Raw genomic sequence first — 15,937 nt, forward strand, 5'->3', positions numbered from 1 at the left:
GACCTGATGAGGCGAACTGTGACCACAGCTGGAACGTCCAAGTCCTCCGGATAAGATAATCTTTCACCGGCCATCCGCCCAGAAGAGCACACAAAAAAAGTGTGTTTAAAAGTATAAAAACAAGCCTCTGCTCATGTGGAAAACAGAAACTAGAAGTTTAAGACCAGACGAATCGATCCATGAGCTCTTCCATCTTGTCGAGTGGATTCATACTGTTAAGTGTCGCCATCTGGCGGTGAGGAGGCAGGGGCGCAACTGCATGTGTGAATAAATTGCTGCCTGCAGGGCAATTAAAAAAGAATAGAACAAAAACAGGGCAATATTTTATCATTTAATACATAAGTGAGCCAAAGAGCCACTTCTGTTAGCCTGTGTCTAGAACCGCCTATGGGCTGCAGGTCTGAGGCATTTTGTTAGCATCTTTTCTATCATTCTTATAGCTTGATAGGAAGCCTGAACCAAACTGGGTGGGGGAACGCAAAAGAAAAATGTTCCCCCATGTCCCCTGGAGGGCTCCGTAGATGAGGAGGAGGTGAGGAGGGGTGCAACAAACAGCATACTTGGATTCAAAATTGATTAGACACACCTGTCCTCAAGGCAAACTGACCTGCATGTTTTCAGTTCAGCAAAACCCTGTGAATCAGCCATCAATTAAAATCATGTGTGGTTGTTTGATGGTTTATCCACCATGAGTCATCAACCTTAACCATAAATTCAGCCTTTGTGATCATAATTCAACATTGAATTTGGTTGGGCCGTCCCACTCATGTAAATGGTGGGGGTGGACCGCTCCTCTCCTTGTAGTAAGTACATTGTAGACGTTTTCGTGTTAATATGTCACACAAAAACAGTCGGTAAGAATTTTTATGGACAAGTAAGACAATGTACAGAAAGGTATCACCACCCACTGTCATCTACAGTGCTTAATTTAAAACGTGAGAACCCCCACTCGGTAATAAAATGCTCTGACCCAGAGCGCTGATGAGGAAAGGAGGGGAAGGGGTGCAGCAAAACAAAACATACATTGATTCAACATTGATCAGACATCGGCATTTCACTCATTAGATTTCAACCACAAGAAAACATTGATTCAATGACACATTTTCAACATTGGTTACTTGGCTAGAGCTGGATGGTTGTTTGATGGTTGATCCACCGTCAGTTGTCGACCTCAACCAAAAATCAACCATTCTGACTATAATTCAACATTGATTTACCGTTGTGTGCTCTCTGGCCAGTTAGAGGCTTAGCGAAAATTTGCTGCCGTTTTCATTTAATTAGCTGATCCATCTCTTCAGCCACTTTGGCAGCTTCTCCCGAAGAAACCAGGTTTCATTATGTATTAGATATAACCTCCAAAATTACAAGAAATAAAGCTTGATTTCTTATGGGCAATAAATTGATATATGAATTTCCTTCTCTGAAATGAATGGGGAAAAAATAAGATTTTCAATTTATTTGACATATTTATTTGCAGCTACGAAATGGCAACATTAGGCATTAAACTCTTGTCGTTCAGGTGACTTATTTTTTTATTAAACACGTTTCATACATGCTTAATCTTTCATGCTTAGATGTCAGTATAAAACAGCTGCCTCAAGGTTTGCAAGCGAATGTTGTATCAATAAAGTTAAATAAAAAAAAACAGTGCTCGGAAAGGCGTGTCCGAACTTTGAACTGTGGTCTCCGTGTTCAATGAAAGGAGGAAGCAGCGCTGAGCTAACCCTCCATTATCGGTTCACTGCACGTCGCCACTAGCAGCTGAGGAACTCCACTGAAAATGACAGACTTACAAGTGAGTATGGATACATTGACTACAGTGTGAAGCGTGTTCCAGCACATTAAAGAAGTGGGGGGTTTAGTTAGGTGGTGTGTGGTGGTTAGCCTCTTGGAAATGGCCATTTCCAGGCAGGATCCTTTGGTTTAGAAAAATAAATTACTTAAAGGGAGCTGCTAGTGGGAAGAGTGTTTTTTCTGGTGGCACCGGTTTAAAAATGGTCGTTGGTGTATAAATGTTCATCAGGTTTTATGCCTGCCTCTGGCTACGGCTCTTTTTTACAACAAAAAGCATGTGTTACCCACCCACCACGTATTAACTTTGCTGCCACTGTGACTAACGACACGTGTAATCTTATTAACCCTTGCGTTCACAAATGGGGTCCAACTGACCCCTCACCCGTATCACTTGCATCATTTGCCTCAGTCCTAAGTAGACCGGAAGTCTAGTATGAAAAGTGTCCTTCAATTACGTCACCACTGACCTCTGATCAGACTGCGCGACATAGATCAGACACGTGTTCATATTTCTGGCTGATCGGTAGGCTAAGAAGCTACTGGTGTCCTGGAGGCAGGGGCGCTGCCAGGAATCTTGGGCCCCATGACAAAAAAAGAAAATGGGGCCCCCCCACACAGCTGCTGTTACAATTTCTTGAGTCTGACCCATCAAAAGTGTCACAATTTTAAAGCCTTGCTTTCTTTGGTTCAATACTGATAACTAGCACAATATTTACTGCTAGTGAATTTAACATGAAACCTTCTTGCATACAGTATACAAGAAGGTTGCTTAACTTTTTTTTTCTATTAGTTTTATCTTACTGAAATATCTCTTCCCACGAGCAACACCAGGCAATGTGCAAAATATACACGAAGCAATCCAGACTTCTAAAAAGAATTGCCATGTTGTTGCATTTTATGCAAGCTGCAGTATATAACTTTAATTAAAAATATATATTTTCTCCATATTTGTTAAAGCTGTCACAATGTCGTAACAGTTTGCTATGAGATGGATAATCTGTGGTTAAAAAGATCAATCTCCTCTACTTCCTCCCTGAACTATTACTGGATAAAGTAATGCAACGTTCTGGCCAAAAACAACCAATCAGAACCAGGAGGTGGGTTTTAGTGCTGTCAATCATCCTCAGTCACTCACTACTAAATGTTCTAATGGTGGAGAAACAACATATCGCTCTGTGCGATGACGGACCCTGATTATCAACAGCTGTATGTATGAGAAGGGGAATTTTTTATTTTATTCTGGATTTAAAAACCTTTTTACCCGTTTGTCCATTTAAATTTACAATGTTTTTCGAAAATACTGTGTTCAGTCAACTAAAAGTAATTACTTTGATAATACCAAACGTTGTTGGGGTCAGAGAAGGTCAACAGTTTGATGATTAAAAGAGCCTTCCTCTTTTCCCCTGTAGGCTAACTTTGATGTGGCCGCAGCTGAAGTGAAGCAGCTGAAGGCGAAACCATCTGATGAGGAGATGCTGCTGCTCTACTCCTTGTTTAAGCAAGCCACCGTGGGAGATGTTAACACAGGTGAGACTGCCTCCTCACAGAAGTGCACTCAAATTAAATTCATAAATACTTATTGATCTCAAAGGGAAATTAAATGTTGTAACTCAGAGATGCAATGCACTAATCTACACTTCAGTTTTGCTACTAGCTGTTATGCTGTAAAACGATTTAGGTTAAAACAGAGCACCTTGTTTTAGAAACAAGACGTTAAGGCTTCTGCTTTCATTGCTACACCACTGAGTCAAACGTACTAGGAAATTAATTTAGTTGTGTTTGCATGGTGGTGACAGAACCTTCCTTGTGACGGTGCAAAGTTCAAATCCTGGCCATTTCCTGCTGCCTCAGTTCTCTGTTGCTCTGTTCTTCCTCCCACTGCCCCATCATGAATGTTAGGTGAGATTGGTCACTCTAAATTACCCACCCCCCATGCCCTGCCCTATGATAACCAGCAATACTGAGTAATATCAAACGGCTAAAAAAAATAGTCTGCTAGCATGACAGTCCAGATTGAATTTCTAAGCAATGTAACTTTGAAACCAGTACAAGTCGTCTTACCATCGTATCTCTATCATCTTTCTAAAGCTCGTCCTGGAATGCTTGATTTTACTGGAAAAGCTAAGTGGGATGCCTGGGAGAAGCAGAAAGGTATGTTGGACCACAGCGTACACCTCCAGATCTGTCCATGACCTCCCAACATGCAGTTAGGCGAACCAGCGACCCACCAATTGCAGAACAAACTCCTACCACTATGTCTGTTTATGCCACTTTGCATGCAAAACTGGAGTCCTTGTGGAGACACAAGACGTGTTCAATGGTTTATTTCTCCTGAAAAAAACAGTCTTCCTTTCTTCTGTCAGGCAAAAGCAAAGACGATTCCATGAAAGAGTACATCAAGCTGGTAGAAGAGCTAAAGCAGAAGCATGGAATCTAATCACTGCCAGCGAGTCAGGACAGCTGCTGCACAGATTTGGACTCTTCCAATTAACCTGTTTAAACACCCTTTTAATAAAGCCGAGGATCCTCTTCTTATAATGGTTAACGTCGGTAACATGAAGGTCTCTTAATGTTGCAGTGCTGGTTAGAAATCGCCTTCAACTTGCTTTTTAGTGTTATTATAATGTCCATTGTCATTTCAAAATGAAATAACTGCACTTAAAACATGTGTTGTGTACACCCAGACTCTAATGTTTCTACTGTCCAGGCCAGCTAACAGCATTGCCTGGGCCTGAAAACGATTGTTTTATATGGGCTCTCACCACTGCATTATACTACTAATGGACAAATTAATCTCTTTCTCAATTAAAGACATGGTTTAATTGTCTTTAAACCATGTCCATAATGGTTATCAATGGCATGAAGTTCTAATGTTGCAATGCAGAAACTGTCTTCAGTTTGCTTTTTAGTATCTTTACAATGTCCATTGTAATTTCAAAATAAAATAACTCCTTAAAATGTGTGTTGTTCTCCCTGACGGTCCATTCGTATGAGTTTTCCTCCGAAACACCATCCATCCATTTTCTGTACACCCTTGTCCCTAACGGTGTGCTGGTGTCTGTCTCCAGTTAACGTTTTGGGTGAGAGGCGGGGACATTTGGACAGGTCGCCACTCTGTCACAGGGAAACGGAGACAGACAGGACACACAACCATGCACACACACACACACACCAGGGGAGAATTTAAAGAGACCAATTAACCTGACAGTCATGTTTTTGGACTGTGGGAGGAAGCCAGAGTACCCGGAGAGAATCCACCATGCACAGGGAGAACATGCAAACTCCATGCAGAAAGACCCTGTGCCGGGAATCGAACCCAGGACCTTTTGCTGCAAGTTAACAGCTCCACTGTGCAACACCTTCCTAGATAATAAGAAAGCTGAAAGTCACACAAAACCAAACTTGGGAATATAAAATTCTGAAAAAAGAAACGCTGAACAAATTGATATCTTTTAAAGGCCTAAATATTAGTTTGTGGAGTGATCCAGGAGGATTTTTATGAAGCACTTATCGAGGCTCATCTTCATGGAGCATGTGACTGATTCAGGAACTGTTTTGTCACATATTTCTAAACGTATATTTTAGAAAGAAAAAAGATGTTTAGCATGTTTTTTAAAAATGTATTTTACATTTTTAATATAATCTTAAGTATATCCACTTGATAACTGGATAGCAAATGGATATTATACTTGACATCAAGTATAACAAGTGGTGATAGCCTATACCATCAGAGTGGCCATCACCATGCTGCCACGATTTGATACATTTGATACAATATGCTGTATTTCAGAAAAATCCAGCACATTTAAAATATACTTAAATATATTATTTTTTCTCCACCAGGGTCCTCCTGAACTTAAGTTACCATATTAACTTCATAAGTCATGCCAATTACGCCCTCCCGCCTCCTTTCCCACCTTTCACAAACTGGATCTGAATGTCGGTTATATTAAATCCCCACTACTCAGCTCATACCCCTCTCTCCCCCCTCCCACTGCTCAACAACTATGTGGGTGGTGGGGTGCTAGAAAGGTGGTTCGCCCAGGGCGCCAAACTGGCTAAGACCGCCTCTGCTTGCATGAGCTATATTCATATTTCAGCCATGGTGCTGCTAGCGTTCGTCAGCCATCAGAGGAGGCGTCGATGTTTTATTCAGGCATTGACCGACGTCACTCAATGCAGATGGAGGGCAGGAAGTAAATGCAGCCTGTTTACTTGTTGATCCAGCTTCAAAATGCCTAAAGTCTGTGTTCTGGAGTTGTGGATACAGGTGAACACTACTGCTCTGAAAGATGATGGTACTTTTTAAAAGTTGTTTTTTTTGTTTGTTTTTGCTCTTGTGGCCTTTCTTGAGAGTGGTTAGACAGGAAATTAGATAATTACCCCTGAGCAACCACAACACCCACTCAGTAAAAACAAATTAATCAAGATAAAACTTTTGAAATATTAAGTTTAAATTGTAATTTTTTCTTTAGATTTACATCAAGCCTCTGCTGGTGAGCATATGGAGGCTGTCCTGGAGCCCAGCAGGTGGTTTTAGCACCTTTAGTCTTTTTCTTATATCGTAATTCAATAATGACTCAGTGAACCTGGGATTTAGTTCAAATAAAATTCTTGCTGTTATTCTTCCTCAGCCACTTTCTCAGTGGGCGTTTATAGTGAGCCATCAGCCCATTTTATTCATGGCAACATAAGTAAAAACAAACATAGTAAAACAAAAGTAATTTTACCATGTCAAAGTAACGTTTTGCAGTAAAACAGTTTGAGGAGAATGGGGAACTTAATCTTGTTGCATGTGTGTGTGCGTGTGTGTGTGTGGGAGACGGGTTTTGGGGCGAGGCACAGTTCTCCTAAATTCTGTCATACCCGTTAACTTCCTTGTCTGACAGCACATCTATCTGTCTACACGCAGAAAAGCACCATCTTGTGAGCGGTAAGTTTCTTTGACATATTTTTTGTAAGTAAGCCACTTTTGTCGTCTCATGTTTGTTCCCCCTTTGCTGTAGTTTGCTCCGTTTCTACATGAATTCGTACGAATGCAGACATTCAAATTCTAATTGGGAAAAGAACAGCGATAAAGACGGAGAGACATACGATGAAACGTTTGGGTTAAAAATAATGCACCAAGCAGGAAGAGTCGGGGCTACCATGTAATTTTATCAAAATTATAGTTTATTGGGTCACAAAAATTCAAAATTCTGCTTTTATTTGGGTTTCAGAATCTCACGAATCTGCGTGAGACACACGATACACATTCTTGCGATGTGTATCGTAAGAATTTCATATGAAAGTGACAAAGTTAGGATGGTATGGACGTTCAGTCTTTCGAAAAGGAAAGTTATTGATCTTAACATTACATTGTAAAGTTTTCTGAAAACAGCAGGAGTGATCTAGAGCTTAAAAGTGATTTAGGCACTTTTAAGCCTAAATTTGGGCTCAAAAAAAAACCAAATTTGAAAAGGTCTAAAACATCCTTCAATTTATTTGAATTTTGGATTTTAATCCAAAATGTAATCAACTGTCATGATGACACCAGTGACCTTGTGGACACGTTGACTTGCAAAACGTCTCCAGTATTTGCACTGGTTCATCCAACTATGTGCAAATATACAGAAACTGGAACATTTTTGTGGGTGAACCATCACTACTGGCTTCACTGTTTATTGTTGATATTAAGCTTACTTATATTTGCTTGTCATAAGCAATTTATGTAACTTTATGGCCACATCTAGTTGTTTCCCAAAATAAATGTTGGAAAGGTATGTGATGACTGAAACAAAAGCGGTTTTCAGACGATGTTACGCACATCTTGCTAATAAAGGAGCAAGTTGCTCGGCTAAATCAGAAAGAGGAAGTACGCTAGTGAGCTCACGCTATTGTCAGCTTTTTCCTTTTATGGTGTAAACTTAAGTTGATCTCTGAGTTTATTAAACGTCAATTTAACACAGAACTTTGATGCCAGGAACCATTATATTTTATATTGTAGCTTTAATTTTTGTGTTGAAGAGATTTACTAGTTTTGTCTAGTATAATGTTTTAGGGTAATCTTGGGGTTAATTATCTTTTGTATGTTTTGTGTCGTCAGAGAATGGACTGGTGTGTGCTTTCACTTCTGCTCCTTATGCTGGGCAAACATGGTAAGTTGGAATAATCTGAAAAAACATAACTGCATGAATACGATTTATGGCATTTCTTTCTGTGAGAGCAACACATTAATTAAAAAAAAGAAAGGTCTCCATCGGAACAACATGGAACTTGGTTTTGTTTGTAGTGAGGCAGGAAGCCTCAGAGTTTGCAAAGGTGTCTCAATTTTAACACAGAAAATTATACTGATAAAAATACTTTCCATTCTACAGGCATCACCCACATTTTACTAATACACTAAATATCTGCAGAAGGCTGGAACAAAACATTAAAAACTCTTGAAACATTTTGGTTCCACACCATGCTACATTTCTTACATGTACTCTGTGGTTTGTTTGAAGGGCTGTGTCAGCAAGAGGAAGTTTGCTCAAAGTCAGCCATCACTTCGTGTAAAGACTGCATCACATCTGGGCCGTTCTGCTCATGGTGTAAGGAGCTGGTGAGGAACACTTGTTGTATCAGCAGTTTAATGAAAGTGGCTGGATGGATTAACACTACTGCTATGCATTTATGGATCTTTATATTTACTGTAATGCAGTCGGTCAGCAGTACTGTGTTAATAAACTGTGTTTATAGTACAAAGGTCAGTAAACTCTTCATAACTACTGCAATAACACATCAATGAGTTCCTGGCATATTTACCTTTAACTGTCACTCAAAAAGCTTACATGTTAGTCAATGGGACCACACTGGGGTGTCAACATGCCAGTTAAAGGCTTAAATGGTATTTACCCCAGTGCACAGTTTTTTCCAGATGTAATATAATTGATATTAGCAGCCCTAAACACATAACAGCTACCACTGCAGGGTTTTGAATTGTCACATTTCTGGCATAGACATGTAGTTTGTTCACACCACAGATGTCATAACACTTCACTCGTCGCCACATATATGGCAATCTGCAAACATCATTTGAGCAGCATTGGTAACAGGAAATGAGGTGTTTTTCTGGTAAATGTTCCACTTTTAAATATATCACCACTGAACTGAGTCATGTGACAGATAAGTCGATGTTGAACAATCTAAACTATTTTTGATTGCCCTTTCATCGCTACTTCTGCATCACCAAACAGGAAGTTTGTGCAACTCTGAGTTAAGGCCCTATTACACCCAACCTTTTTTCCTGTTTCACAACAGACCTTGGTTTAATGCAACTGACTGTAGCTTCCTAGGCTCACAGCTGCACTATGCACAAAAAAGGCCAGTATGGTAACATTCAAAGCTCTCAACTGTATATCCAGGCAGAACGCAACCAAGGTGGGAGGGAAAAAGCTTCTTACAGTTTAATTTTTAAACACATTTTCCTTTTTGGACATGTAGAAGGTTGTCATCAATGTTATTTTATTGAAGTCATACTTCCATTAGTAACTTAAAGGAGCTATGCAGCTGGTTTCTTATGATTTTATACTAGCCCTAACACACAACAGGACACTACTTGGAGGAAGATCCTTTGCTGTCCAACACAATCAATTCTTATTGGGGGCTTTTCTGCGCTACAACTTTGAAACCAGAGGCTTAGAGCCCCATCCACACAGGAGTATTTTATTTTAAAATGGAAAAGTTTAAACTCTTTGTGCAAGCAGATGGAAATGGTGTTTTGTTTTTCTTTACCCAAAGTGAAAAAAAAACGCTTGTGATCAACAAGCGTTGCACAGTTGTTGACCACCGTTTGCAGAGACTGTCAGCTACTAATGATTTCCATACCAATGTTTGCTCTTTAGCTTGACAGATATTTTGTTGTTTGGCTTTCACATAGAATTTTACCAAAGGTGGGGAACAGGAAGCAGCCCGCTGTGAAACTCGAGCAAAGCTGATGGCAAGAGGCTGCAAAAGAGAAGAGATTATTTCTCCTCAAAACACCGAGGAGATTAAGCAACAAGACCCTTTATCCAAGTCGTCTGGCAGTACAGAACCAGTCCAAATGACTCCACAAAAAATCGACCTGAAACTGCGACCTGGTGAGTGCAGTCAGTTGTTACTGTCCATATCACTGAATATATATATTCTAATACATGTAGAAAAGTTTTGTGCTTATTACATTTAGGAGTAAATGTTATCATCCTTTGGAATCTCTTATTTTATAGATCACACTAACTGTCATTGTATTCCACTTATTGGCAATGGGTCCATGCATACAGTAAATTGTACCATAGCAGGAGCTTCTCAGTGATGACCGTCAGGTTTCTTTCTCTAACTGAATTCTTTATGAGCATTGAAATGTAACTAATTTTATCTTGTCTTTGCTTGCAGGGCTTCCACACAAATTCAAAGTGTCCTTTAAGAGGGCTGAAGGTTACCCTGTGGATCTTTACTACTTGATGGATCTCTCCTACTCCATGAAGGACGATCTGGCTAATGTAAAAAGACTGGGAGGAAATCTTTTTGATGCTCTGAATAAAATTACTAAAGATGCTAAAATAGGTAATGCATTCTTAAAGCATTTCTTTTCAAATGCACAGAAAAATTTCTCAAATTGTTTCTCAATACTAGTAAACAAAGTCACAGACCAAAAAGCTGAGGTTCAAAAGTCTAATTCAGTTCTTTTGTTGAATTTTATCTTTTGGAATGAGCAGCTGATGCTCAACCAATTTGGAAAACAATCAAATGTGAGACTTGTACGTACAAAGATCTGTAACAAAGATCAACAGGACTTTATCTAAATAACTTAACCTTTTTTTTTAACTATAGCTAAAGTTCTTTTCTACAGCTTTCAACAAGTTTGGCTGACAAAGTTCTCATCACAGTGCATTTATTTGACTCTATACTTTCACTAGACTTCTTTATTTACATCTGTGTAATTACAGGATTTGGGGCCTTTGTTGATAAAACCGTCCTTCCTTACACCAACACCAACGAGGAGAAACTCAAGAAACCATGTGATGAAAGTGAGGCTCAATGCCAGGCTGCCTTTGGCTACAGACATGTGCTCAGTATGACACCGAGTCGGGACGTGTTCAGACAGAAGGTGGCAGAGCAGTACATCTCTGGGAACTTGGACTCTCCTGAAGGAAGCCTTGATGCCATGATGCAGGCTGCTGTTTGCGGGGTAAGGACTCCTCCAAAGATGACACAGTCATGTACAATCTGTTAATCAGTGAAGCTGCGTAAGAACAATTAAGGTTTGTTTCCATGCAAGTGAAAATACTCCAGATGTAATGTTACTGCAGAGCCACTGTGGTAGAAGTTCCATATGATTTAAACCAGCAGGTTTATGGTTTTATTCACAAACCACTCTGTGTTGGAAAAAACAATATTCTTGCCCATAATTTGGTAGTTAGAAGGGGCAGTTAAACCTTCACTCCTCCTTGTTGTTGATAAGATGTCTTAACAACAAGGAGGCAGACGCACTGAGACTCCGTTCAGTCGTTTTTAGACCGAGGGCAGCCAGACTAATTTATTTTTCTAAATTGTTTTTGTTAGGGCCCTCCAGTAGTATTTGTTACTGTTTGTGCCCCTCCAAATAAAAATAAAAAAAAACTAAATTATTGATCAAAAAATTCAAAAAAGGGCATCTGGGGCATTTCTGACAAATGCCATTACACTAACTGATGACACTGTTTGTTTCATTCGTCTTCGGAGCAGGAGTATTATTAGTTGTACTGACCGTCTTTGTACATTTTCCACTGAAGATGGAAGTTTATGGTTGTAAGACATTTTCCCCTTGCTGACACACTTCACAGGATAAAATAGGCTGGAGGAACAGCAGCACTCGGTTAATTGTACTCGCCACGGATGCTGGATTCCACATGGCTGGGGATGGAAAACTAGCAGGCATTCTGGAACCCAATGATGAACTGTGCCACATGACAGGCAACCTGTATGAAAAAAGTAATGACATGGTATGTATGAATTGTGTTTTATTTCTGACAAAGAGAAATTAAGCAGTGAATTCAAGGATGAACAATTTTGTCTTATTGTGTTAAGTAGCTACTGACCAAGAGGGTAATTGGATAAATGACAAAAACTAAATACTTGAATACTTGCTGACATTTCCCTCCTTTTTAAATGTCCCCTTGCTTCACAAAGACACCCCTTCTTTATTATTATATTTTAATTCTAATTAACAAATTCTTCAACTCTCCTGTGCAGGACTACCCGTCTGTTGGACAATTAGCTATGCAGCTGGAAAAAAACAATATTCAGCCAATATTTGCTGTAACAGAAAACGTGAATAATGTTTACAAGGTAATGCTGACCATTTCTTTTAATGCTGAAAATTTTAATATAACAGAAAAAAAATGTCAACTAAATCTAAAATCTGTTTGTTCCATTCTTCCTTTAGGAACTCACTAAAATGATTCCAAAGTCAGTGGTGGGAGTCTTATCATCAGATTCCAATAATGTTGTTCAGTTAATTGAAAGTGCCTACAATGTAAGTCTGTTTGTTATCTAGCACTTTTCTATCCATACTTCAAAGAGTGTTAGGGCGCATTCAGACCAACCCAGGACTAGAGCTCTGAATCAGACTCTGATTCAGATTCCTGCTCATCCCTCATTGGAACAGTCTGGTTTAGTGGACAGACTCACCGCGCAGTAATGGCGCCTGCAGGAGCGTCGCTAGCGTTAGCGGCTAACAGGCGATGTCCAAACCAGTAATGTATATCAATGAAGAAATCCTACAACCGCTAAAATCTGTTTTTGTTTACTTTTTGTAAAGAAGGAAGTTGCGCTGGCCTTCTTCAGAGGTTTTGTGTCCGATTCCTTCAGTAGTTCTTGGTGCAGCGCCCCCACAGGCTACCGGGGGAACAGGTTTTTCAGTTATTTTTAGTCAATGAGGTGTGAATGCAAACTAGAGTTCTGAAAATGTAACAAATGTTGCAATTTTAGTCCCAGTTAAACCGAGTCTACCGGACTATCCGGTCTGAATGCACCTTTAAAGTTGAGAGCAGAAATAAGCGGCCCTCGCACCTTGGCACAGCTCCAGCCTTGTGGAGACCATGGGAGCTCCATCATTGCCAACCTGCTGCCATCTTGTTTCCATCTTGCTGCCATCTTGTCACCATCTTTTTGCCATCCTGTTGCCAACCTGCACATTCTCATGCCGTTCAAATGCGCATTTGGGTAATCTTGAAAATATTCAAGTCTGTAAACTGATACTGGAATCCGACCTTCCAAACAGAAGTTATTGTTCCTTCCTGTTTTGTGACAACTGATTATTGAGGACTTCTAAACAAGTAATGTGTGGATACGGTTTCAATCTTGTATTAGACACAGGGAGAAGCTGGAGGACTCAAATAATTTACTGCCTGATGACCCACAAAAAATCTGGTGATGCATCATGGAGATATAAGTCTTGCAATAACCTATGGGGTGCACTGAGACAAATTCCAATATAATCCGATTGGCCTCTTCAGAGGTTAACCAATGTCATTCAGATTCCGTTTGGTGCAAATCGGATGATCCATGTTTGATTTAGAGTCAACCGTATGCAAACAGCGAGGGATTGAAATTCACCATAGTGCCACACCCACTTGTTCTAGTCACAAGTCCGTCTTGAGAGAAGCATTCAGCATCATGTTGTTCTATGTCAGCAGACAGGTTTAAATCTATATGAATCAAAAAACACATACAGAACCTAACAACATGACTTCCTGTTTAAGGTCATTTTTGCTCCTCAAAGAGGGTGCTATGATGATGTCAACATTTGACCACATATAATGTGTGTGGACACCTGAGAAAGATCGTTCATACCAAGTTTTGTGTATTTCAGCCTCTGTATGTGGAAATGAGAGTTTTTACATTTTTATGAGAAAGCCAACTCTGAAGCCTGGTCCCGCCCATTTAGCATGCATGAAAATTCAAGCTTTTGATAACTTTTAGTCCCCTATGCTTTAAGGGCATATTGACCAAGTATGGGGCAGATACTTGCCGAAATCCCTCTGAGGAATTTGTTAAAGTTCGACATGCATGAAAAGTGAAAAACTCTCAAAAATTACCATTTGACTCAAAATGGTCAACTCCATTCTTGTTTTAGTGGGTTCTATCTATGTACCACATTTCAGCTTTCTGTGATTTAACAGTTGGCCTGTCTCACATTAGGATGTGCTGTACAGCAGCTTGGCCACACCCATTAAATTTAATACAATTAAGATATTTTAATATATTTAATATATAAAAATTTTGGGTACAGTTTGGAAAATTTGTAAGCTTCCAAAGTGATTTTGTTTTGTCTGAGAATCTTAATAACAAGCATTTTAATTCCATAGGCCTTCACAGTGCTTTTGCTACTTGAGACTAAGAATTGTTTGCTGGTTTTGCAAAAAATGTGTAAATATGAATAATCTGTATATTGTTGCAGAACTTGACATCTAAAGTCACAGTGACTCATGACATTCTTCCTGACAATGTAAGAGTTGAGTACTTGGCACTGTGTGAACACCGAATAAATGAGGGCCCCAATAAAGGCGTCTGCGATCAAGTGCAAGCGGAAAAAGAGGTCAGTGTTTTGAGATGCTTTTATTCTGTCATAACCCAGTGAAAATTAACCTTTTCAGATATTTGAACCTGGTTTATCACATCAGAAAAAGATGTGATAAACAATCACAGATTTGACATTTTTTACAGCTGTTGACACAGATTAAATGATTAACTGCTGCAGATTTTGTTACCCAATAAACCTTTTGCTTTTAGCTACCTTAGCCCTTTATGTTATATAAGTGTATGAAACATGTTATGGAACTGTAGTCATTTTCCATCCTTTCCAACCTGCTAATACTGGAGTAGGAAGGGAAATCTAGATTTTCTTTTGCAGCCCTCACTACATCTAACAAAACTGATTATTTGCTGGCTTGTTTGTGTCACATGTAGAACTCTGTTACTTTGTTGCTGTGGTTACAGCCTGAGCGCTGTGTGTCCGGTTCTGGGGGAAAACCGTTAGAGCCGCTATCCGTTTGTGTGCATGTTTTCCAACCATCAATAAAGCTGAGTTATAAAAGACAAAACTAAAGCTTGTTTTAGTGTGTATGTAAATATGCATAAGTGTTGTGTTGCTGAGTTTTGTGGGAACACTAAAAAAATTATGTTAGTGTACAGGAACCAAGCACTTCTCTGATTTCCGGGTCCATTCCGGCTTTCGCTCAGAGATGCTGCACAAAGTAATCGCAGACTGATATAAGTGCTGTAAGTGCACTTGCTGTTGTAAAACATTATTCTCTTACTCTTGGAACGAAAGGGATACAGAGGTAATGTTAGGCATTAAGTGGGCTGGAGCTCTAAGATTCTTTGGTACAATGGCATTTTAACTAATACACATTAATTTGAACTGGAGATGTGCCATGGGAAGTAGCCCTTTAGATAGCTTGTTAGCTCTGATAGATCCGCTGTAAAGTTTCAGTAGGTTTGTGATTTTAATATTTTTACACACCTGATCCATTTACTCTCTTTACAGATATCTTTTGAGGTTACTGTGACTGTGGACAAATGCATGGAGGAAGAAAAGTCCTTCACTATCAGCCCACTGGGAATTAAAGACAAACTGACGGTAACCATTTCTACCAACTGTGAGTGTCAATGTAATGACCCCGAAGGCAGCAATCACATTCACTGCAACAGTACAGGAAGCATCACCTGTGGTATTTGCAAGTAAGTTATCTTCCTCAAAGTCCCTGTTTTAATATTTTAGTCACATAATGATGTTTAATGGAAAAATGTGTTTTCAGTAAAACATAGGTATTTATTCAGTATTGCTATAGGAGTGAGAGGCCCAGATGGTAAGTTACCCCTAACCCCAGGCATTTGAGATCTTTGATGATTGTTTTAAAGCCTCGTTCACACGGCACAATTTTGGAATAGTTGGCCGATTTTCAAAATCTGAGAAGCCACACACCAGCCAATTAAAAATCTTAAGTATAGCAGGTTCGACCATAGCATGTGTGATGTCCAGCCACATGGCAGGAGCAACATACCAAAGTCCAAAACGATTTTACCCACAAACATTCGAATTCCAGATAGAAAATCCCATGAAACCCCACCATCCCATACATAAATTTAAAGTAAGCAA

General features: G+C 39.6%; 2 protein-coding genes across 2 annotated transcripts; both read left to right on the plus strand.

Moving 5' to 3' along the window:
* The first annotated feature begins 1,664 nt into the window (after nucleotides 1-1,664).
* Nucleotides 1,665-4,756, plus strand: LOC103133117 (acyl-CoA-binding protein-like). The gene is made up of 4 exons (XM_007544887.2): nucleotides 1,665-1,795; nucleotides 3,204-3,321; nucleotides 3,883-3,945; nucleotides 4,158-4,756. The coding sequence occupies exons 1-4, from the start codon at nucleotides 1,781-1,783 to the stop codon at nucleotides 4,229-4,231; spliced, it is 270 nt and encodes an 89-aa protein (XP_007544949.1). The 5' UTR covers nucleotides 1,665-1,780; the 3' UTR covers nucleotides 4,232-4,756.
* A 1,873-nt stretch (nucleotides 4,757-6,629) lies between these two features.
* LOC103133118 (integrin beta-2-like) lies at nucleotides 6,630-15,909 on the plus strand. The gene is made up of 11 exons (XM_007544888.2): nucleotides 6,630-6,727; nucleotides 7,880-7,931; nucleotides 8,280-8,377; nucleotides 9,695-9,896; nucleotides 10,189-10,359; nucleotides 10,743-10,984; nucleotides 11,619-11,777; nucleotides 12,028-12,123; nucleotides 12,221-12,310; nucleotides 14,237-14,374; nucleotides 15,326-15,909. The coding sequence occupies exons 2-11, from the start codon at nucleotides 7,883-7,885 to the stop codon at nucleotides 15,521-15,523; spliced, it is 1,443 nt and encodes a 480-aa protein (XP_007544950.1). The 5' UTR covers nucleotides 6,630-6,727; nucleotides 7,880-7,882; the 3' UTR covers nucleotides 15,524-15,909.
* The last annotated feature ends 28 nt before the right edge of the window (nucleotides 15,910-15,937 follow it).

Source organism: Poecilia formosa, unplaced genomic scaffold, assembly GCF_000485575.1.
Source record: "Poecilia formosa unplaced genomic scaffold, Poecilia_formosa-5.1.2 Scaffold2272, whole genome shotgun sequence".
Taxonomy (NCBI): Eukaryota; Metazoa; Chordata; class Actinopteri; order Cyprinodontiformes; family Poeciliidae; genus Poecilia; species Poecilia formosa.